This window comes from Thermobia domestica, chromosome 14 (assembly GCF_964235325.1).
Source record: "Thermobia domestica chromosome 14, izTheDome1.hap1.1, whole genome shotgun sequence".
Classification (NCBI taxonomy): domain Eukaryota; kingdom Metazoa; phylum Arthropoda; class Insecta; order Zygentoma; family Lepismatidae; genus Thermobia; species Thermobia domestica.
The window spans coordinates 155224782-155249951 of record NC_137467.1 but is presented as its reverse complement, the minus strand read 5'-3'; the positions used below and the strand labels follow the sequence as shown (position 1 = coordinate 155249951).

Sequence of the window (25170 nt, the reverse complement as noted above, 5' to 3'; positions counted from 1 at the left end):
TGTAACCTATTTAGTAACTGCACCTTTTAGCGATGATAAACAGACAAAATAGCAGGCATACAGAATTAGCATGTGAAAACTAAGGTAAATTATTTGATAAACTGAGGAAATAAACCAATTTTATATCATACCGATTCTATAGATTAGTAAATATAAATTCAACCGTCAGGTGTGTTTTGAATGTAGACACTCATTTGTCCAAAAACAACAAGGGTTGATGACAGTCTATATGCACTGAGCTGACGACAAGAACGAAAATATGTGGGGCTTTTCAGAGAGCGGACTGGATAGTGTAGTGTTAACACATCGGCACAGTAAGTCGGGAACCCGGGTCTGAATTTCGGTCCAGTCGTGTATTTTTCCATTTTACATATAATTGATGTTTTTCTGTCTCAGGAGAAATGTAACAAACAGGTTACTGTATAAGACTGTAGCTTGGTTTAAATTCTCTTGTTTCTTAATTTAACGAAAGGCTTTAAGGTTTTATACACAACGAATTATGTAATCTTGAAATTGGAAACATATACATCATTAATTTCAATACATTATTATTCTTCCAGGATTTGATTAAAGTTTTAATTTATTAAACTAAATTAATTTCACTTTTGTAACGACAGGCGCGCTATTATTACTATGCATCTATAGTATAATTTTCATTTGTAAAAATAATGCAACAAATTTGTTTTCATTGAAATTTATTTATTACAAAAATATTTTATTTTTATTTTAGTATTTTGCTAAAAGTACATTCTGTATTACATATTATTAAGACAAAAAACATTACACCGAATTAGCGTACTGCTGTTGTTTCTATGGTAACGTGGCTTGAAAGTTCGAGAATGAAAAGTATCTAAAATATTTTAGTTTTGGTTTTAAACGTAAGAAAAGAACAAGGCAATTAATCGCAGTCAGAAAATGGCCATAGCCAATTTGTTGGTCACAGGGTTGCTGAAGCGGAAAAAGAAACTCATTTGAAGAATCAATTCACGTAAACAAGCACATAAAGTAAAAACATAATTACAGAACAATGAATGACAGATACTTAAATAGTTGTTATTAAAATACACAGTGACGCATTTAGGAAATGAGACTGATGAGTTTGGTTTACCAAAAGCTCCTTTATATATTTACTGTCTGTCTGTGTGTGTCCGAACGGGAGAGAGAAAATCTCAAGACTAGTTGATGGATCGTAATCAGTTTTGATCAAAATAAAGGTGGGCCAAAGTTAAAATGAAATGAAATGAAATTTTGAGTTTTACGTCCACGGTTATGCCAGTTAGGATAAAGGAGACCGTTATTATGAGAAATGAATGAAATGGTGGAATGAAGAAAGTGGGAGAACCCCGAGAAAACCCACGCACACGGTGTTTGTCCACCACAAAGTTCATTGGCGGGAGCAGGGTTTGAACCCGAGACCCCTAGTACCAGAGGTGAACGCTCTACCACTGAGCCACCGCGGCCCAGGGCCAAAGTTAAGAATCAGTTTGTTGATAAAGGTGATGCATCCAGTTGGTCCCAAGATAGAGACAATCAAAAATTAGTTCCTATGGAAGTAATTATGGACAACATCCTTGGTGATAGGCTGCCTGCAATGCTGTTGAGATTAGCGGATTTGTATAATGGTCAGGACGCAAAATACGTATCTGTCCGTGAAATTCAACGCTAAAATGAAACTAAATGAATTTTTATTTGATAAATCTGTTAGTGGAGAATAGAGGGCGAGAGGAAATGCAAAAATTCAAACTTGAATTTTCACGTTGTTTAAATTGTGACAAATCAAATTCCTTCACGTGATATTGTGACACTGCTACTTGTTTTGGTGCAAAGTTAGCTTTAGCATGGAAATTTTTCCATACAGGTGACTCCTATGTGTGAGCTTGGAGATATGTGCAGAAATACCCAGCTCGGTCGGCTACCAGTGTGGGGCCAGTGTTGTGATACTCCGTCCGCCACTATTTAACAATGAAGCAACGAGTGAATAGCAAGTTCTAAGCGTACTTAAGGAAAACTTCAACGGAAACCTTTTGAGATGTCTGAAATAAGAACAACTGCATTTCTCGTTGTTGTCTGTCTGGAAGGCACAAAAGATTCATCGCTTCCATGAAGTTGTGGGAGGTGACGAGCGTTCACAGGGTGTCTATCAGTCACGAAATCAGAAAACGGTCATGAAAAAGTCACGAAACGTAACTTTTGAGTACGATTCTTAGCACAGACTGGAAAATTTTATTTTATAAAACGTCAAAATTCACCACCAAAAATGTATATGGTCGCCTTTAGACACTACCAAATTCGCAAGCAAGGCACGCTTCTGTTGCATGCATGAAAATGCAACCAAAGTCACTCTTGAGAATGTTACGAAGTTTTATGGTTTGGTAAAGAACAGCGTCACCAAACAGGTTTGTCAGAACAACTGAAATGATTGACGAAGTTTGGAATAACATTTTGAAAGACCGAAATGCAAATATCAGTAATATTAGTCCTCGTGAGAATGAATAAGGGGAGTGGTCGCCAGATTAAAGAAACGGAAGCTGTGTTTACGTTTTGTGCTCATTCCTTAACGGAGGAGCATACATTTTTTTTTTTTTTTTTTTTTTCAGGAATGGGGAATCAAAACTCACGAACAAAGTTTATCACATCCCACAAATTCACCATTGAACGCTTGATTTTTTGATGGTATTTCACCATTCAAAAACCAATAACACGGATCTTTGACCACCATCGTATTCTATGACTTATTGAGTCATGCAAAACGGTGTGTGAACAAAGGGATAAACAGATGTAACTTCATTCCACTTGTTATGAATTTATTTTTTAAAAACCCAGTTTCGTTTCTTAATTGCCGCACTGCGTACAGAGAGATAATCTGATAATACTATTGAAGTCATTGATTTTGATAATGATTTATTAGTTCGCTATTTGGATAGCTCTAATTTAATGCAGATAGAATGAAAGTCCTCATGCGGTCAAAAGCAGCAAGTAGTAACAATATCAAAGAATATTTAGAATTTGTGTAGTCTGGTAAGATGGAGGTCCATAGGGAAAGGGCGAGACAACACGACTGATAGTAGCTATCACATCACCTCATTCTGTTTTAGAGGAAGCCATCTACAATAAATTCGTTCATTTCATTTACCATGAAGGTTTCAAAAAGTCAGACCTGAATTTCACAAATTACTTGAGTATTTTATTTTCCTGGCTTTAGTTCCTGTTTGAATTTTACGCTTCCAAATTGAAATTTCCTATAATCACGAAATTATACAAACCAACGTTGTTTACAAATTTTTGAAGAAAATTTTCAAAGATATTTTCAAACTTTGCGTACATAATCTATTAACAAAAGGCAATATTTGTAGAAGTGCTAATCATCTCAAATTTGAATAAAATATACCAGGGAGCTAAATTTGGACCAAATAAGCTTAACGAGCAAAATTACAACCGTCTCAGAATAAGTATTTAAATATAATACTAAAAATAACAATATTTTAACAAAAAATATCGGTCTCACAATGCTGGACGTAATTCCAAAATCTTAAGCTACGTTGCCATCCTCCAAGAATTTTGTAGCTGTCGTTAGAAACTCATACAACCCCATCTTTCTATTTACTATTGTACACATTACAACTTTCTGAAAGCAAGAAAGATATTTGCAACCATGCTCTAGTGGACGAATAGTGATCCTCCTCATTAAAAACGTACATTTTGGCGCGCTTCCCCTCCCTGTCCAAAAGAATCTGTCGTTTTGGAAGCAGCGAAACTTGTTTTTTCTTTATGTCAGTGGGAGGGCGATAACAGGTAGTAAGCAAGACGACCCAGAAAGTTGCACTGGTTTGACTCCTCGTAAGATGAAGAAATTGTTGTTGCATGTCCCTTTCAAGACTATGTTTACATGGTAAAATATTGTAGGGTTGCAAGATTTTTTATTTTTATTTTTTTTTTTATTTTATGACAGCTACAAGATTGTTGCAGCATGGTAATCTAGCTTTACTGATTCCCCTCCATGCACAAAGCTTGAGGATTTTCAATGTTTAAAATCCGAAATAGATTTTAGTCTGTAACATTAAAATATATATATTTATATTCAAACCACACCTCGTACTTAAATACTCAAAGAAAAAAAGATAATAGTTTTGTATTTCATTTATTACAAAATATTCAAGTTTAAAATATATTTTTTTTTCTTTGCACACAGTTGACCACAACATAACAGCACAAGAGAGCAAACCAAACAAACTCGCATATCTTACCTTCAGTTTCGTTTACAATAAGACTCAAATATTCATCCCTTTTCACCATTTCAGATATACCTATCACGATAAAGAAAGCTGACCATATCATGCATAACAAATTATAGTTAGTTTTTTGTTTTAAATAACACAATAAAAAACAAAACAAAAAAATAAAAATATTTATACAACTGTAATGGAAAAAAAAAGTGAAAAATTCCTTTGAGTCACATACGCACACACAAAATCCAATATAAATTGAAGGCAATATTATTAGTGCAACTGTAGTCTTATCTAGCACCAAACAATACCTAACGCTATTATTCAGTCCTCCCACCTTGCAAGCACACACATACACATTAATTACATCTCTCTCGGTCTACATACTTCTGTTCAATCGCACCAATCAGGTCACGCTTGTTAACAGCAGGTATGAGATGATGATTTCTATAGATACATTTCATATCTATCTACATTATATCTATAGTCTTATCAGTTTTTTTTTTTTAAATGTACAACAATAATGATCAAATATTTAGACATACCTACATTATGAATATATTTATATTTACAAAATCCTTTTGTGTAAAATAACAACTCGTATAAGAGACATCACTAATTGTACATTAATGAGGATCTTGCACGTTCATCCAATTTTTGCATTTATACACTAAGGATGCATATTATGATTGATTTAATAGTGAATGAAAATACTCTAGCCTAGGATATGATAATGTGAATGAAAAGAATTAGTACTTTTTTTAAATTCAAATTTCGATTCACAGAGATTTCCTTTGTGACCAAACATTATAATAGGAAGTTAAAAAAAAGTATGTAATAATACCTATATGCATGTTTTTTTCTTTCGTTCTCTACATAGTTCCGATCATCGTTCGTTCTTCACATAGTTCCGATCATCCTTATTTATTTATTTTTTAAATAAATTAGTCATCGATTGATCACAGGTAAGCATGAAACAATTCATCAAACGATTCTTTTCACTTAATTCGTTCAATTACTCACAATCTTCAGTATGCATATGATTATAATGATTTTTTTTTTCACTTACACAAACATCCACTTCGTACAGGTCACATATCGTTAACACATCATATTGCTGCTGTCGCCATCTTGCTGTTGAACTGAATCCTACAAAGAAAGAAAAAAATTAAATGAAATCTAAGTTTTACGTCCCACGATTTACAAAGAAAGAGAAGTTGCATAACCTTACTCTGAAATAATTATCTGATACTTGTATGGAGAGCGCAGTGTTATATGTCAGGTAGTTTAGTTCGTATGGGTGATAGATATTTCCTAAATATTGAAACCAGACCAATGTTAACATACCAAAACCATATCCACGAAGAAATTAAAATCGAATGAAACCTTTGAGTTTAGTAACCCATGATTATACCTGTTAGGCTAAGGGAAAAAATGAAATGAAATTTTTGAGTTTTACGTCCCACGCTTATGCCGGTTAGGCTAAAGGAGACGGTGAAGATGAGAGATGAATGAAATGGTGGAATGAAGAAAGTGGGAGGAAACGGGAGAACCCCGAGAAAACCCACGCACACGGTGTTTGTCCGCCACAAAGTTCACTTGGCGGGAGCAGGGTTTGAATCCGAGACCCCTAGCACCAGAGGTGAACGCTCTACCACTGAGCCACCGCGGCCCCTTAGGCTAAGGGAGAAGATGAGTAAAGCAAGTGAATGATAATGAAAGAATTGGTGGAATGAGAAAGCGGGAGTAGCCCGAGAAAATCCAAGATCATATTGTTGTCCACCACAAACTTATTTGGCCGGGGATCGAACCGACGAAATTAAATATCGGCTTAAATTCATGTTATTATTCAGTTCAAAATCTTTTGTCGTCGACGAATTTGAAGCTTAAAATACGTAACAGATAATCATGCCTGTTGTGATGTATGGTCGTACTCTGATGGAAGGACAGACTGAAAGTATTTGAGAATAAGATCCTGAGACAAATATTCAGACCCAAGAAGAACGACGGAAACTGCATATTTTATACCGTTTACCAGATACTGTTAGGATCTTCAAGTCTAGGAGGCTCTGGCGAGCAGGTCATGCAGCCAGAATGGAAGAAAGTAGGAAGCCTTTCAAAGTTTTAACCGAAAATCCAATCGGAAATCGACCACTAGGCGCAGATGGGAGGATAATATTAAGATGGATCTCGCAGAAATAGGAATACAAAATAGAAACTACCTTGTACTGCTCCACTAAAGTGAACCTGTACCGTTGTCATCATCATTATAAATCTGCACAGTTGCTATATCAGTACGATTTCATATTTATGTTGATATTTAAGTTTATTTTATTTATTTACTTTCATGTTTTAGTTGTTTCAAGTTTTGTTGTAATATTAATCCAGTTTATAGGAATGAACTTCTAATTTGTTTTCTAGTTATAATAGTGTTTTCAAACATTAGGTGATATGTGTATAAATTCTGCACCTGAATACGAAAAAGAGAAAAGCAAGTTAAAAATTTAAATAATATGCGTATAAAAATGGTTCGTAATGTATGAAGTTTGAGTGTTCTTAGTGAAACGTCGATTTTTAAGTAACTTCGTACATTCTGTGGTTTTGTTATTGGAAGGAGAAATATAATTCCAAAAAATTTATAAAATTCAAGTTAGATGGAAATTTGATGGACTTTGTGAGTACCGAAAATGGAATTATAGCTACGAAGCAAAACCATCGGTAACTTGTATTTTTTTTTCATATTATATTTAAAGCTATTTGAAGGGGAACATTACAAAATGATGTTTAGCTAAGCAGTTTAATCTTGTCCAGGAGGTGAAGCCTCCTGAATACATAATCTTTCCCCAAAATGAATCTGTACTAAATTTAATGAAGTTATAAGACTAACTGGAATTCTCAGCTTTAGGTCTAACAGCTAAATCAACAGTTTTTCCGATAGAACATGTTTTCATTTCATATCATATTCAGTATCCCAGGATAATACAGCAACTTAGGTAGATATAAACAATCCATTGATAATATGATATATTTTACTGTACGTTGAATACTATGGAACTAAATATCGCCGTATTTTAAAATAAACAGCAGTAAATAATTATATGGAGTTTATAATATATATATATATCGTCATTTCATCATCTATCATATACATGACGTAATTGCTATTTAAAATCAAAAAAGATACTACGAAATGAATAATAAATAAAGCAACAAGGAATTTATGATGTGTGGAATAATAAGTAAAATGCATTATACGTAAATGAGTAATTGTAGAAGAAGTATATAAAGAAGTATATATATATAAAGTAAATAAATGGAAGGGAGCTATTTGATAATAATAAACAAATAGTAATTGAATAGTTTGGTGATTATGACGATTGAATTTCCATCATAAACTATGACCATAGTTATGGTTATGATAATTTAGTTCCATTGTTTATTATACTTTAATCTAACGAATTATCAGGTTAAGTTGCGTACATGGGGATATGGTTTGCTTACCTATACTTTCTTATATGACCTATTATGTATGTTCTTTACTTATTTGTTTGAGATTCTGTAATATATATAGAGAACAATCCGGTGGCGATCTATGGGCCGTGTTTGATGTTCCTAGTTCCAACAATTGTGTACAGAGGGCGTCGAACAGAAAATCACCGTTGCGCAACACCTGCCACCTTCAGTCTGATGTAATGTCACACGTCTGTCAACGGTAAGGATGTTTTCGGGGCTGCAGACCTGGACATCGGAGCCAGCGCTTGCGTGACCGGCATTACGGGCAGTGGGGTAGGACAACCTAGGTAGATCCATTTGGTTAAGGGCAAAAGTTAATGGAGAGCTTTTGTGAATGCAGCATTAAACCTTCGGGTTCCATAGGTATAGTACGTTTAAAAATAAATAAATAAATAAAATAAAAAAATAAAACCGGAAATTGTAGATTTCTATCACTTCCGGTTTTACTAGAGATTGAAATGGATATGGAATATATTCTTGAGACGCTCAACTGATTGCAGAAAACAGTTTCCTGTTATCTATTAGCACCATTCCAAGGAGGGGTAAAGAGATCGATTCCAAGGGAGGGAGGGGATAAAAAGAGAGAGACAAGCACAATCGCGAACACACACACTTTGAGCACGCGTAAGCATAAGGCACAATGTAAAACAACAATTATTTTCGTACATATTCTAATTAACTACAGTAAATAAACTATAGGAATATAGTATTTAATATATTAAATATTGTAGTATATGAGACCAAATTAGTACGTTCTGTCATGTATTTCTAAGAACTGAACTCCCTTCGAAAATTCAGGAATGGGGAAGGGGACAACTATACCCCGTTACGACGGGTCACTATACTCACTGCTGATTATCGTATCGTGTATTTCAGACTTATTCAAAAAGGGCGCCGATTTTGGATCGTTTCGCAAATTTTTGTTTTTCGGTTGCCGACATTGTTTTGTATTGTTGCTCTACCCACAAGCATTTCGGTTGTCGCCTTAGTCTGAATTTCTAGCATTTCTTCAGTCTGTGTCTAGCCATGGAGCAGGGATTGGTTCGGCCTGTGTCTATGGTAGAGATAGAAAATGTCATGAAAAAAAATGAAAAGAGGTAAAGCTTCAGGACCGGATAATATTCCTATTGAGGCACGGAAAAGTTTAGGTAAAGACGGAGTACAGAGATCTATTAGTCTTTTTAATAAGATATTGGAAACAGGAAATACGTCCAAAGAACGGAAAAAACAGCTACGTTGTGCCGGTTTTTAAAAGCAAAAGAATGGTCAAGAATATGGCAACTACAGGGGAACAAAATTTACTAGCCATGCAATGAAGCTCTGGGAGAGAGTGGTAGAAGTAATATTGAAGAAAGAGACCAAATAACAGAGAATGAATTTAGTTTCATGCCACGACGGCCGATAATTGATCCAATATTTGCACTTACGATGCTAACAGAAAAGATCAGATAATACCAGGACCTTCATATGGTTTTCATCGAGCTAGAACAAGCGTATAATACAGTGCTATGTGATCTTATTTGATGGATACGGAAAAAGTAGTGTGTTCCAAATACATACACCTATATAATTCAAGATAGTATGATAGATGTAGGACAGGAGTGACGAGTGCGTGTGGAATAACAAGAGTTCACAGTTAAAGCGCTACTTCATCAGGGATCTATTTTAGCCCATACCATTTTGCAATTGTGATGGACGAACTTACGAAGGATATCTACCTTGGAATATGTTATTTTCGGACGACATCGTGCTGATGGGTGAGATCAAGGCAGCACTGCAAGAGAAATTAAATACCTGGAGGGGAGCATTGGAAAGTACAGGGCTTGGAATTAATAAAACCATAAAACCAAAACAGAATATTTATATTGTCCTTTCATAAAAACCGTAAACAAGAATACAAAAATTAGACTGGATGAAGAAAATGTGGTAATGATGAGAAAATTAAAAAAAAATTAAAAAAATCTTTGAGTATTACATCCCACGCTTATGCCGGTTAGCCTAAAGGAGACGGTGATGATGAGTAATGAATGAAATGGTGGAATGAAGAAAGTGGGAGGAAACGGGAGAACCTCGAGAAAACCCACGCACACGGTGTTTGTCCACCACAAAGTTCACTTGGCGGGGGCTGGGATCGAACCCAGGACCCCAAGCACCAGAGGTGAACGGAGGAAATTCAAGTACTTGGGATCAATACTGCACGAAAACACAGGAATAGAATATGTAAACAGCAGAATTTGTAGCGGTTGGACAAAATGAAGAAAAACAGCAAGAATATTGTGCGACCGTAGGGTATCAATGTGCCTTAAAGGAAAAATTTACAAACCCGTAGTGAGACCTCTCATATTTGCCATATTATCGGAGCGGAATGCTGGACGACGACGGAGAGAGAGAAACAGGAGCTGCATGTTGCGGACATGGAGATATTACATTGGATATGTTGAGTGACGCGGGAGAACAGAAATATATATATATATCGATCTATTAAAATGCTACAGTACGAATTAAGAGCGACCGAGCACTAACCTATAATCTTAGCTTTCAAACCTTTGATTTACGGTAATTTGTGATTTCACGTTTATAACAAAGACAAATATTTTTAAAAGAGTGTACTTTAAATAAATTACCTAAAGAAATATCTTTCAGAAAGTTTTTATCCTTTTAAATTATTGTTCGAAGGCCTTTGCCTTTAATAAGCCTTCTCCGAAATAAATGCAAATGAATTGTGCTGCCATCTTTGGAGCTCTTTTAAACTACATTTATATGTTTGTGGCCAGTCGATTGCATATTTCATGTAGATTGTCCAGTTCTAATTGAATATTTAAAAAACATGGCCACTATTTCTTTATTACATTTTTACGGGTACATTGGAAGTGTTGAAATTAAAAAAAAAAAAGCATCACATCCTAAGCATTATACATTTCAACACCACACTGTTGTATATAGGGGTTGTATATGTCTCAGGCGTTTGTTTCATGACCAAATAATAATGGAAAAGGAAGGATAACCATTTCTCCAGTCTAAGATGAACCTTTTATTTTTGGGAGTGTTTTGCCCAACGAACACCATATATTAATTGTGTATGTAATGTATTTGCTTATTACATACTGCATGCAAGAAGAAAGAAAACACTGGTCATACATGAATTAGAAACTCCAACCGGAATCAGGCTCAAATCTTGCAAACGGTGCGAGATATTCAGAAAAATAATCGAAAAAAGTCTCCCCTTTATGATACCCTTTGGCTTTTTTTTTTAATCAATACGTCTTTCACTTGTGTCTGTAAAGGGACATGAACAGATGTTGTAAGAAATGATAAGGAGATTTATGCTCATATGCGAATGACGCGCTGTGTAGAGAGCGTAGGTTCAGCTAGTATATATATATATATATATATATATATATATATATATATATATATATATATATATATATATATAAAGAGAACGTACAAAATCCTTTGTCCGCTCATCACGCTAATACGGCTGAACCAATTTCTTTCATTTTTGGGGGGTTATTAGGATTTGGACCCTAGATGGTTTTTATCATATCACTTTAATTTTTAATTACCAGTGTCTTGAGATAATTGACCATTCAAGTGTCCATAACGTACAAATCCTTTGTTATTAGTTCATCATAGGTAAATTAAACGTATTTATATGCAACCCGCATGACCGTGTCACTCGGCGGGTTAACATAAATGACAGGCGATATACAGCGGAAAATAGCTTGAATCTTCTGTTTAAAATTTTTTAATTGATTTGCTTATTTTTACAGACACTTTTACAATATGCCAGCACCGGGATGACCGCAGCGAAGCGGGGCGGGTTAACATAAATGACAGGCGATATAATGTTAAGATTTACTGCAATCTTCTATGGTTTTTATCATATCACTTGAAAGCGAAAAAGTAAAAATTATCTAAGTAACAAAGTTTATTGCGTTCCGGGGTGACCGCAGCGAAGCGGGGTGAACGCTGCTAGTATATATACAAAAATAAACTGGAAAAAAGTAGACTGGGTGGTTCGGACATGTAAGATCTTCGGAACACGCAGCTCACTGAGTGGATGCTATAGTACTGAATGGGAAGCAAGTGTGAGGCCGGCCAAAAAAGAAGTGGGGAGATCGTGTTGAGAACGATATGGTGCAATGTATCACAGCAGATATGACACAAGATAGAAATGATGGACAACAGCGAACCGAAAAGCCGACTTCATCTAACTGGGAAAACGACTCAGATGATGATGTGCATGACATCCTATAATTATGGGCATTATTAGACATAGGAATTTTCAATGTTGTGCCCTTTAAATGTATTGTTTTCATCGTTACCACAGCAACGAAAGTTGGTCAGTTATTAACGATTCTGTCACACGTTGTAGGCGCATCGCTGATTAGCTATTAAGAATGCAAATTATATATATATAGGAATTTCTGGCACTTTCCATTGTTCCGACATTTAAATGCACTGTTTCGATTGTTACCATGACAAAGACAGTTGGCCAGTTATTAACGATTTTGTGAATGATATACAATTCGCTCTTTTCATAATGGGACATTCCGTTTATATGTATATATATAAATGAAGTTTAGCGTCCCTTTTCACCACCGAGAAAAAATCAGAGGTGGACCTACAATTTAAGGTCGAATCGAAACCACCGTAATAGGTTTAAATTTATGTTCTCCCACCAGGAATTGAACCCAAGATCCCGTGCATTAAAGCGTATGCGCTAACTACTAGACCAACGGGGAGATCATAGTTGCATTACAATGAGTAGACCTTACCTTCTTGCATCATGTGGCAGAAAGTTGCATTACAATGAGTGAATACGTTTTATTATAAGTCACTTATAAAGTCAACTTGTACTATCTAGAACTTAACAGAAATAGATCACATGTAATACTTACTCCCTTGATTTCTGCAAACTTCGTAACTATCTACTACTGTTGTTAATTGCTTGATCCAGTTTCCTTGTTTGTAATTCTAACATTAGTGCACTAATTAATACGAAAAATATGTTAAGGATTTCATTAAAAAATGATCCCTAAAAACAAAAATTAGCAGGCTTCTACTATTAGTGCACTAACGTTCGATTTACACAAATTAATAATGTTACTTTGCTAATTGATAGAGGAATATTTACCTACTGGAGACAGGTACATAAAATCTACTAGAATCGATATATTCATTATTCTGCCACTGTTGAGATACAGGGACAATGTGACGATTGTACATATAAAAACGACTTAAGTCTGTGTGGCCCTGATGAAAAATGCCCGAGTGACGCATTTGAAATATTGGAAATAAGAAGTATTTTTTTGGTAGTGTATTAATTATTGCAATACGTTCAATAAGTAATTATCCATTTTTAACCCAATTAATCCACACAGCTATAATCTCATAGGCCAATCTAGCCTAGAATTTATACATAAATAAAAAAAACTGAAGATCATTCATTCTTTAATGAATTAAAATGAAGTAACAAGTTTTACAATTTATTATTTGAAAACCCTTACATTACAAATCTTCCGTTTTATCTTAGCCCTTATAAAACTACTGTCCCGTATCATTACATGTAAATCTTAACATTCTAGCATGTCAATACTCGTCTCTTTGCAAATATTCAGCTGTTTTACTGAAACCTATTCTAAAGTCAAAGTAAGAAGACATTAACTTACCTGAAATAAAGTTTGACTAGTACTAGACAGTGTATGATTTGTACATGCAAAAGGATTATTCAATGTTTCCGTTGTCCTTGGTGGCGAGCCTAACTCACTTAAATGAGATAGCTGTTGAGTCACGGCAAGGGTGCCTCCTTCCGCTACAGTTAGGATCACCCAAATGATTTCTGAAATGACAAAACATGGTATATTGATCGAGAAGACATACCGCCTAATAATAACTGTACAAATTCTTGTATGGCGAAAGAATATATTGTGTAATAATTCAAAATGTTAAACTACAATATATGCATCTCAATTGTTTAAAAGGTAATTCTTTTTCATTATTACTTTTTATAGAACAATATGATTTTATTTAATACACTTTCTACTTATAAGTTTAATATGAACATTTTTAGATAAATATCTTTGAAAAATGTAACTTCATAAAGTAAATGTAGCACAAAAACAGTCATAAACAATAATAAAAAAGAAACAATACAAAAAAAGAAAGTTTTTTCATTCTTTGCAAACACCGTGATTTAGCGTGTCTTTACATTCGTCAGTTAACAACTCTACAGCACTTTGATATCGTTTCGCTCGTTAAAACTTAAAGCTAGAAAGTAGTCGAGTTTGTTGGTTCCTGCTGTAGACGGTGACAACGCTAGACGGGGCAAGGGGTCGGGCCCCTCTCCAGTGGCTAGCCCCACAGACATCTTACATGCATTGAATTAAGTAGTGCAATATAAAGAATATATGTAGATACTCAGCTGTCTGAGACAATTATAAACAAATAAAGGTAGCTGCTATGTTAAATATAAACACAATCGTGCATTTTCGTTTAATATTGGTCTACTTCAGAAAAGCAAATGAACGAGCAAACGTATAAAAATTCTTATTTGTTTTCATCGGCGCAAGTGGGATTGTTATTAAGTGCGAAGTGACGTAAATATCTATAAATAACATGTAGGGGTTATTTTACTGTAGTGAAACACCAGCTTATTCTTATATTTTAAATATTCCAATTTATCTTCCTATTGCCATGAAATTCAGCTTAAGATAGTTTTCTTGGATCTAGTTTTAAAATATTAGAACATCTTTGTTTAGTTTAACGCTTTATGTTTATGATAACGGAGACTGTGATAACGAGATGGAAAATAATGACAGAATGAAGAAAGTGGGAGAAAACAAGAGAACTCCAAGAACACCTACGCTCATGGTGTTTGTTCACCACAAAGTCCAGGGACCTCATACATCAGAGATAGAAGCAAGAAACAAATTATATGCTTTCTAAAGATACGATTCTTATTCTGTTCGTGTTTATTTTTTGTAATATTAATTACGGAGTTACTTGCTGAAGGACGTTACAGAAAAAAAAATCACGAAAGTCCTTATCTATATTCCTGACAAAATGATCGTTCCAAGAGTCCATCTTACGAAAAGAAAGAAAAGTAACTCGTCTTATGCACAGCAAAATTTACTAAGGTTTTGGTTTATTTTCTGCAAGGTTGTAATACTGACATTGCAAGTAAATGTGATTTTACTTTGTTTCGTGAAATGTAGTTCCCTCTCAACCTCCTACGCAAAACATGGGTCGGATGAATCACACGTTATATTAGAACACAATAAAATGTTTTCAAATATTCTTGCTTTTACCCTACTGATTTCAATGGGTTTTTCATAAATTATTTCTTAGCTTTGGCTCCAAGGAAGATAACTGGATAAAGGTATGCTTTGGGGACACTCGAATTGACAGTGAAACAATCAGCAAATCGAATGAAGCAGATAGTTACTCATTCCAGTCTATTTGTAGTCACGATATTTTCCCTACTTTCATCACTTTTTTGATCGCTTTCGATTAAAAATGTAAATAATATATTTGCGACTTAAAATTACCGTAACTTTGTGTATTGTAGCTATTTTGTTTGTCTACAACGAAATTATTATATACATACTGCAATATTATCGTTTAATTTCCATCTCTGTGACTGTGGCAAAAATGCAAGGAGAAAAAGACAGACCTAAAGGAAATTCGTAAGGATCTAGGATCATTTTTTCGGACTTAGCCTCTGGAAGGCAATCCTACGTTTTGTGACCAGTATTGTAGTTATTTCATGAGCAACTTATGTTTGTAATATATTCATGCTCAACTCTTATTTATGTGTATTTGAGTTTAAAAAAAAAAAAAAAAAAAAAAAAAAAAAAGGTATAAAGCAACTTCTGCCAGTGCAATATTTAAAATGACAGTCCTGCAAATAGAGTTTCTGCCAGCTAAGTGAGTACTCCGACTGATCAGTTACAACTTTAACAAGAAGTAATTTATTAAGGATCTTCACTACAGCGAAATTAAACTACCGTTAATTTTAGAGTTTTTTCTGTAATATCTTCAAAAGAATAAAAATATTCGAAAAGCAGAAACGTAGTGAACTAGACAATACGATTTTGCATGTAATACCGTTATCACAACTCATCTATCTGCTTTCGATTTGGAACTGTAGATAGATTTAGCACTTTTTGCGGGTTCTGTAAATAGCGGTATACCAAAAGCAGATAGGTAAATTGTGGTAAAGGTATCACAAAAGGTATGCAAAATCGTATTGTTTAGTTTACTACGTTTCTGCTTTTCAAATATTTTTAATTGTTTTGAAGATATTACAGAAAGACACTAAAATTAGCGATAGTTTAATTTCGATGTAGTGAAGACCCTTAAGTGAAACACAATATAGATATTAGAAACTGTTTCTCTGCCATACAACAAAATAAAACAAAATGAAATTTTCAGTTTTATGTCACACGATTATCTAATAGAAAATTGAATATTTAGTTTAACGTCCCACGTTTATGCACCAAGGCTAAAGGAGACGGTGATGATGAGAAATGAATGAACCTGTGGAATGAAGAAAGTGGGAGAACATGGACGAACTCAGAGAAAACCCACGCACACGGTGTTTGTCTACCACAAAGCTCAAAGCTCACTCGGCGCGGGCAATATTATCTAAACGATATGGATGATTAATGAAAATGAAGAACTGATGGAATGAGAATAAGGGAAGAAAACGGGAGAATCCCGAGAAAACCCACGGACAAGATGCTGTCCACCACAAACTCACGCGACCAGGGAGTGAACCAAGCCTGCAACAGAGGTTAGCATTCTATTATTAAGCCACCTTTTATATAAATGATTTGATTAATATCATTTACATAAAAGAATTCATTGCATATGGATTTAGGGGACATGAACTAAAGTTGGTTAAGGTACAAACTCTCTTAGTAAAACGTGGGTCGACGATAATAACCATTATTGTTTTTCAAAACGTCAGCATATGGATGTAAAAGCAAACAAACCGTTGATAAATGCCAAATGCCAATCTATCACTTATCCAATACATAACTCAGGCTTTCCAAAGCTAATGGAAAATATGTATATACATAGTAAATCATGACGAAAAAATATGGGAGGTTTCGTGAAGCTGTGAAGAAGGGACTTTCAATTTCCTGGAACATCTGAAGGAACATTTGTGCATTGGAAACACTTTTGAAAGAACAAGTAGCAAAGAAACTCATATAACAATATTTCTAACTACCAGAAGGAACATTTCACTTATCCATTAGGTAGAATTTTAAAAAATCACATGTAAATTACATATGTACTGTTATATGTACATACATTCTACTCTAAATATAACTAAATGGGTAATTATCTCGTTGCAAAACTTTATACGAGTTTCTTAGTGTTTTCGTACGTAGCTCATCAGCTAAGCAACGACCATAAGGAAAGTATAAAAAGGATCTGCATCGGAAAATCAGTTAACTGTATATTGTTTGATGTAATTATCTTTATACGAAACACAGAAGAGTCTGCATTCAACCACCCTACTGTGGAGAAAAAAGGCCCGCCCTCCAACCACCCACACCTTATTTCCTTATGTTATTTTCACAAGTTGAAGTAGCAATGCAACAAAAATATAAGAGGTTTCGTTAAAATATAGGAATTTACGGGAAAAGATGCAAACATATAGGAGCATTGGAAAGCCAGATAATTGAAAAGAAAGCTGTATGCTTGAATAATAATAATAATAAAAAAAACTTACCGCCGAAAAAAGTACCAGTAGCAGTGGACATCCTCCATTTACTTTGATAAATTCCTGCGGTTTGTGGACTGACCATATCTACACTTATATCTACGCTGTGGCCTGGATCTAAAGCTGCAACTACTACTCGATCTGATACACTCAGTTTATCACCTTGAGTAAAACGTAAACAACACCCAGGAGGCCATGGTTCGTCTCCCGAGTTCTGGATCCTCCAAGTCTTTATAAATCTAGAAATCAAATGAGAGGAACTTTGTATTATTAAGTCACAATCACAATTTCCCAAATAATAATAATACAGATTAACACTGAAAAATACGAATACATGAACCTCTACAGATCAACAACTTTCACTGGAGAAAGTTCCGGAAAGATGATCATGAATTAGCTCTGACCTTTCATAGTCCCGCATTCATATCTCGTCGGAGTACTTTCCCCCCGGGAGATTTATCCTCTAATTGAAAATTTAGATAAGATTTCCTTGATTTAGTTTACACCATATCCAAATGAAAAACACTATGTATTTGTCATATCTTCTAATAATGACACTAGGACACTGGCTACCCTACTTTCGAATCATCGGTTATTAAAAATTGAACAGTCAGTAAGCTGTTTTTATAGCTTGGCTTTCGGCACCTATGGTCATGTTAGCCCCCTCGTCGATCACACTATCCGGAGAAACGAAGGGAAAGGACTGGAGAAGGAAGGAAGCGATCTAGGGCCTATATATGTAAGGTATCATGCCGGCATTTGCCTGGTGTGAATGAGGAAATCCCCATTTAGGATGTCTGGCCTCAAAAAGCTTTTTACACTTTTTCTCCCGAGTGGTGCCATCGGGAATTGAAGCCGGGACCGACCGCACCGAAGGCGAGAGCGAGCTGTTTTTATATGAAATGAAAAAATGAAATGTTTGTTTTACGTCCCAGGATTATGCCGGCTTGGCTAAAGGAGACAGTGATGACGAGAAATGTATGAAATGGTGGAATGGATAAAGTGGGAGGAAACGGGAGAACCCTAACGAAACCCACGCACATGGTGTTTGTCCACCACCAAGTCTACTTGGCGCGAGCTGGGATCGAACCACGGACCCCACGCACCAAAGGTGAGCGCTCTACCCTTAAGCCACCGCGGCCCCTGCTGTTTTTATAGTTTAACAATACATGTTCATTGTGAGGTATCACAAATTATGGTATTTACTGCAACTATCTGTTAAAAGATAACCTTACGATACAAAGTAAAGGTTTAATTTTAAACAATTCGTTATGATGAGCAGTCATTCATGCATTTATACTGTCAAGTATTTGGTTGAAGGAGTCTCTTCTTCATGAATTGTTATTATTATTATGCTTGTAGTGCTACTCTTCTACGTAAATTACATGCAATGATTTCTTAAAGTGCAAACTATTTACATGTAAAAAGCACCAATAACTTGTACAGTCAGCAACAAAAGTTCTTTCCGTTTGGTAAAATTTATTTTGGGAATAACGGTGGTATGACTGGGACGTATAGAAAATTACATTTTTTTTTTTAAATTTACTGAAAACTGTACTCAAATTGTGCTTCCATTCTGAAGTTATTTACGAAATTAATTTCATTAAACAGATAGAACTTTTGTCGCTCACTGTACTAGTCCAACATCATAATCAAGACACACCAGTATCTGGTTCATAAACGAAATAATCCGTTTAACCAAATCCTGACGATAAGCACAACAATTAACTAATAATCACTACACCCCCTCCAACTGAAGACATTAAATTATTGTGGTTAACAAAAAATAAATAGGATGTGTCAATTGTGGTTAACAAAAAATGAATAAGAAGTGTCAAAGTCAGCCTAACAAATGTCTGAAAGAGAATACTATTTCATACTTTACAAGAGAAATAAAATGGATTACTAGATTTAGGCAGCAATAACGTAAACTCATATTGTTAAAAATACAATAAGAAAGCTTACCTTGTACATGGTGGTACACTTTCTCCCTCACCAATTGTAACATCTTTTACAAAAGTCATGGAGGGGAGTTTCTTCGGCGACTCAAAGTCGAAATATGAACAAACTGCTGCCTGCAAATTCCTGGAAAACAAAACAAACATTAAAAATCATATAACGCTTCCTTTTTATATCATAGAGGGACACTGTTAAACTTTGTTAGAGGTTGGTCTATCCATAATGCGTGACATATGTACTGTGACAGACAAACCGAATCTTGCAACTAAAATGAAACTCTTTAGTTTTACGTCCCACGTTTATTCATTCAGTGTAGGCTAAAGGAGACGAAGTGATTAATGAAAATGAATGTTTCTAAACATATTGGTGGAATAAGAATATTTATTTATTTATTTAATAATCACCAGACACAGCTAAGATGCCATTTTATACTGGACATCTAACAACAACAATAATAAAAGGAATTTGGGAAGGTATGGGCTAATGTCTGTTTAGTACCATCCCGGCCTTTGCCTGGTAGGACTGAGGAAAACCCAGTCAGGATGGTCGGCAGCTGGAATCGAACCCACGACCTTCCGAATACGAAGCTAACTCTCTACCATTTGAGATACTTCACTCGGTGGTAGGAAACAGAAGAAGACGACAAACCACGAACTCACACGACCTGGAATCGAGTCATAGACCCCTTGCTATCAGATAAAACATCAAAACTTGATTGACAAATATCGAAATATTTAAAAATAAAAATGAAATGGCAAATATATCGAGAAGTATCAAAATATCGCAATCTTTTAATCGTGACAAAAGAAAGAAAAAATGTCCCGTTCATATTTAATGAGAGAAATTCACCCATGACATTAACAATAATAAAAATAAGTTTTCAACTTTTTACTTATTGCGTCTTTTATTAATTAACCCATAAGATTTCGATGGAACCTGTAATCATCTTCAATAGAATCGGTGTAAATATAAAATCAGTCAGCAACAATTATACATTAGGAGCTATGTACGACTTTGTAGACTTTTTTTAGTTTTGATTTTTGAATTCTTTAAAGAACTTAATATTTCATTGTAGGAGTATTTCAAGAGCACGGAATTCGGATACCATAATGTATAACCTGATCCTTCTTCAGTCTAAACTGAAATTGAATCTTTCCGTTTTACGTCCGTTAACTCTGCACGCTAAAGGAGACTACGATTAACGGAAGTGGACGTTTATGAAAGAACTGGTAAAATCAGAATGGAGTGAAAACGTGGAAAACATCGCCTGAAATCAAACCAACGACCTCCACACCAAAGGTGAGCACGCATTCTTCAGCTATGCACACCCAAAAGTGCACGGTGGCACTTTAAGAAGTAGAATGATTTGCCATGTAAATTTATAAAAATTCGTTAAAATAAATAAATAAAAATAATGTTGCTTCATTTTCTTTGCTTTAAATAATTCTCTTAAGACATTTTGGACTGTTCTTTTCCTGGCGCATGTTCAAATAATTGCGTACAGACTGATAATATGCATGCAAACTGATGCCCAATGAAAACACGCAACAACGTGTACCAGGGTAGGTTAGGTTAGATTAGGGTAGCAAACTAGGGCCGAATGTCTTCTACGGTAGAGAAGAGATTAGGTTTGTGTTTTTGTGTTACATTTACAAGTACTTTAATGTGGGTTTCGCAGTGATAGGAGTTCCCACAGCAGTTGTAAAGATTTCATACTAGTACATTACAACTGTAACTATAAAATACAGCCTTTGTACACTGCGCAAAATACGCCGCCCGCGGAAATCTAATACTGCCAGTTTTTATATGCACCCGCGTATACTAATCGTCGCATGGCACTTCAGACTAATGGTTTCAGACTATCAACCTTACAATCGTAAACTTCGATTACAACAGTATTACACTGTACAGAAATAATCCATTGCCGGAAATTAATATCTAATACACTCCTGTTTCATATACCCTCACTCATTTTAATTAGTACCATTCTTATTAGCAATTATTGTAAACCTGCATCTGCTTTGCCACTAAGTGATTCAATTTTACTGCTGAAACCTCACAGGTAATAAAAGATACAAATGCAGAACTTATATTTTTTATCAAGCGTTCCGTTCGCTCGATTTCATGTAGCGATCGCACTACGTGTTACATGAAGTAGCTCGCAAATGACTTACCCCAGCCCTCGATGAACGGAAAGAGTATTAGGGTTCAAATTAACTTTGTCATAACTATTGTGTTTAGGCAACCCTGTATGTCTATATTACAAACCACTTGTAACGTTTGAATTATACATATTTAGTGACAAATGGAAGAAAAAAAAGTGACTTTATACTATGCCAAATCCGGTATTGGTCAAGTTTAAGCACACTATATTTTGCGAACTTTACAAGTAAAATCGAATACTGTTTGGGAAAACATGTTTCTAAACAACAAATTTCTGTAGGTGGCAGAAATTAATATTAAGTAATAAAGCTGTAGTTTAGGTTTACAAATATAGGATTACTGGAGTCAAATCATTACAAGTGATTTACGATAATTAAAATAAGTGAATACATATGAAAGATGACTATATAAAATATTTTCTGCCAGCAGACTATTTCTGCACAGTGTACACAAGTGTATTTTATATTTACAAGTGTAATATTACTAATGTGAAACCATTACAAGTGCTACTGAAACTTGTATCATTGTGAAAATTCTACGTGTTATCACTACCCCCGCTGACGCACCTGCCCCCTTCGCACTTTACCCAAGGGCCTACTAGCCTCGCCCTGGCCTGACCCGGTTATACAGCATTCGTGTATTCTAGCGGCTACATAGCGCAAGTTTTCCCCTGTTTATTCAGTGTAGTTTTTATGACATACATCCGAACGCTGGACGTTATGTAGGAAAACATAATCAACATGTCAAACTCAATTCAGTTACATAATGTTACCTGTAATTTGCATGCTTTCATCTGCAGTATTCCAGTCAAAAGAAAAACAATACAATTATTATTAGGTATATCATCAACTTGAGTCAATTGAGCAAGTGAGATGATTCAATGGTGGCGGTGGTGTAAGATTAAACTTCATTACAGAGATTTTATTTCTGAAATTTTTTAACGAAATGTAATAATCTTTCAAAGATGATCATCTATGGAACTTATAGTCTCTCCCTTTACATTATCAATCTCTGATGTTACTTCCTGTTAACCCAATGGGAAAACATACTTAGAGACAATACGCATGAAAAATATTCAACCCTAAGAAATACGCACATAAATATATATATATATATAAGCAGCATACAATTAATGTATGCGTATGCAAAACACGAAGCATGCATTTGTAGCTTACTATTTCGTGCAGAGCACTTTAAATAACTACTTTCAAAACGTCCACTATGAAACACATAAATTTATAATTCCGCAACTGCTGTTAACGTCTCCGGGTAAACTTTAATTTGCCTGCTATAGGCAGACACAAGAAATTACCCGCGATTAATTTTAACAAAATAGGTCCAATCTTGTTTAACATAACCTTCCCTACCGTTCCAGCTGCGCAGCTGGAGCGTGTAAAGTTGACCCTCGCCTTTTTTTTTTTTTTTTTTTCAAGTTAACCTTAAAAAACTGTGCACGTCGAAATAATATACGTTAACCATACATGTTCCTGTCAAAATATTGACTACGACGCACAGGTTTACTTTTGGCACATCCCTCGAAATAATTAATTGATGAAAAATTATAATTCTTACACAAATTGTCTGCTTATTGTTCTCCAAAAGATTTACGCTGGGCGACATGGCATTATCCCATTTAGCATAGATAAAATTCACGGGGGCCACTAGAAGTAATTTTTGAAAAATTACAATTCTTTTACGATTTGCGTACGAATATGGTGTCTGGATGCATGTCATAAAAACTACAGTGCGAGAAACACAAACTAACCTCTGCTAGGTGGCCACTAAAACGCATGAATACTATTTAACCTGTGGGGGAGGGCAAAGCTGGAGTACCGACGCAATAACGCGGGGATGCGTCCGAAGGGAGCAAGCGCTTCAGTGAGAGTAGTGAAAAAAAGGCGGTTTTGGCAATGATACGAGTTTCAACAGCACATGTGATGGTTTCACACCAATGTAAACATACTTGCTTTGTTCTTCTGTGCACTGTGTAGAAATACATCGCCGATGGAAAATAGCATCTTATAGTCATCTTTTCTATTCACTCATTCATTTTATCCGTAGTAAAGTGCCTGTAATGATTTTACACTAGTAATGCTATAGGCCTACTTGTAAACCTAAAATACAGCTGTATTACTTTGTATTTATTTCTGTCGCCTGCAGAAATGTGTTCCGGCCAATGTGTAGAAGGGATCCAACAATTGTTTCTAACCAATGTTAGAATTTCGGTTATTTCTGTTCACATTAGGTTAGTTTGTTACATTATGTTAGCGTAGGGGTCCAGCACAATTTTCCAAAAAAATGATAGAATATCCCTTCTTTCTAGTAATATTAGGTTAGTTCAGGTTATTTTAGGTTAGATTTCGTTACGTTATGTTAGGTCTAAGAACTAGCATCATTCATTTCTCCTGTAATTTTTTAAAACTGCTTCTGGACCTCTTCTGCTAAACATAAACTTGTATTCCTTATAAATATGTCTATTCGTGCAAAGTATTTAATTTTAGTTGTATTTTTTTCAAATTTGGTATGGTATAGCTAAACCAGCACTGATTATTATTTACCTGACAAATTCAGTTAACAACCGCCAAACACAGATTTAATTTTTTAGGTTACGTTAGTTAATGTTCGGTTTACTATAAGTAATTGTATCAGGGTTTGACGCAATTAAACTCGCTTATATGATTAAGAACAATATCACAGTAAGAATATTAGTCAATTTGTGTGAATAACTCTAGTTTTAGCCAGATGTTTCCGAGAATGCCTAGTTTTACCCACCATTCAATTAAAATGATTCAGTGCAAGGCTTATTATTTGAAACATATAGTTTAAAGAATATGTGTAAAACATGACAATAATCTTGCAAATAACAACGAATGAAATCGCAATTTAAATCTTTTAACATTTAGGGAGAAATACTGAAACTTGCAACATAACCTAGTTTAGTTTGGCATAGCAGTATTTTCAATGAATATGATCCGGCACTGATTTCTAGCTTATCAATGCCTTTTTAAATAATTGACTCCGACTTTGACACTACTTGATTTATAATCTGAAATTTAGTTAGCTTATCTATGTATTGTTATATCAAGGTGAATCTTAATTCCTTATTTAGAAACAATGAATGTATTGTCCTACTTGTCCAAACTTGAACATAAACACTGTTTTAATAATTTTGTACGTATATTAAATGATCCCTACCAGTTATTCATATCTAAGAAAAATGATGCCGCTGTTTCATTTAAATGATTCCCAACTAATTTTTGTAGTTGTGAAACTAGTACTTCTTTATCAGTAGTTCCCATACAACTAAATTGTTGTAGAAGTCCTTGATCCATCTCGTGATCTGCATCCATGTTTTTCACTAATAAAACATTAAATGTGCTTTAACCAGTGTTTTAATATGTTCTCTATTTCAGTTGAAGTCTTCACCTAGTTTAACTAGTTCCCAATACCCATTTGATATTGCGTTCTCATTACGTTTACTTTTTTATGTTACACCACAGTCAGTCACACTGCCATCTCGAAACCAAAAGACTATCGGTGACGTCATGCGCGCTACGGTCGAGGCTTCAGTGA

The 25170-nt window shown here is 34.9% G+C and overlaps 1 protein-coding gene across 1 annotated transcript; it reads right to left on the bottom strand.

The window, feature by feature from the left end:
- Window positions 1–5112: 5112 nt before the first annotated feature.
- Window positions 5113–25152, bottom strand: LOC145670423 (protein ILRUN). Its single transcript, XM_081739089.1, has 5 exons — window positions 24793–25152; window positions 19441–19560; window positions 17485–17714; window positions 13412–13581; window positions 5113–5372 (listed from the first exon to the last, which is right to left on the bottom strand). The coding sequence occupies exons 1-5, from the start codon at window positions 24945–24947 to the stop codon at window positions 5325–5327; spliced, it is 723 nt and encodes a 240-aa protein (XP_081595215.1). The 5' UTR covers window positions 24948–25152; the 3' UTR covers window positions 5113–5324.
- Between the last annotated feature and the right edge of the window lie 18 nt (window positions 25153–25170).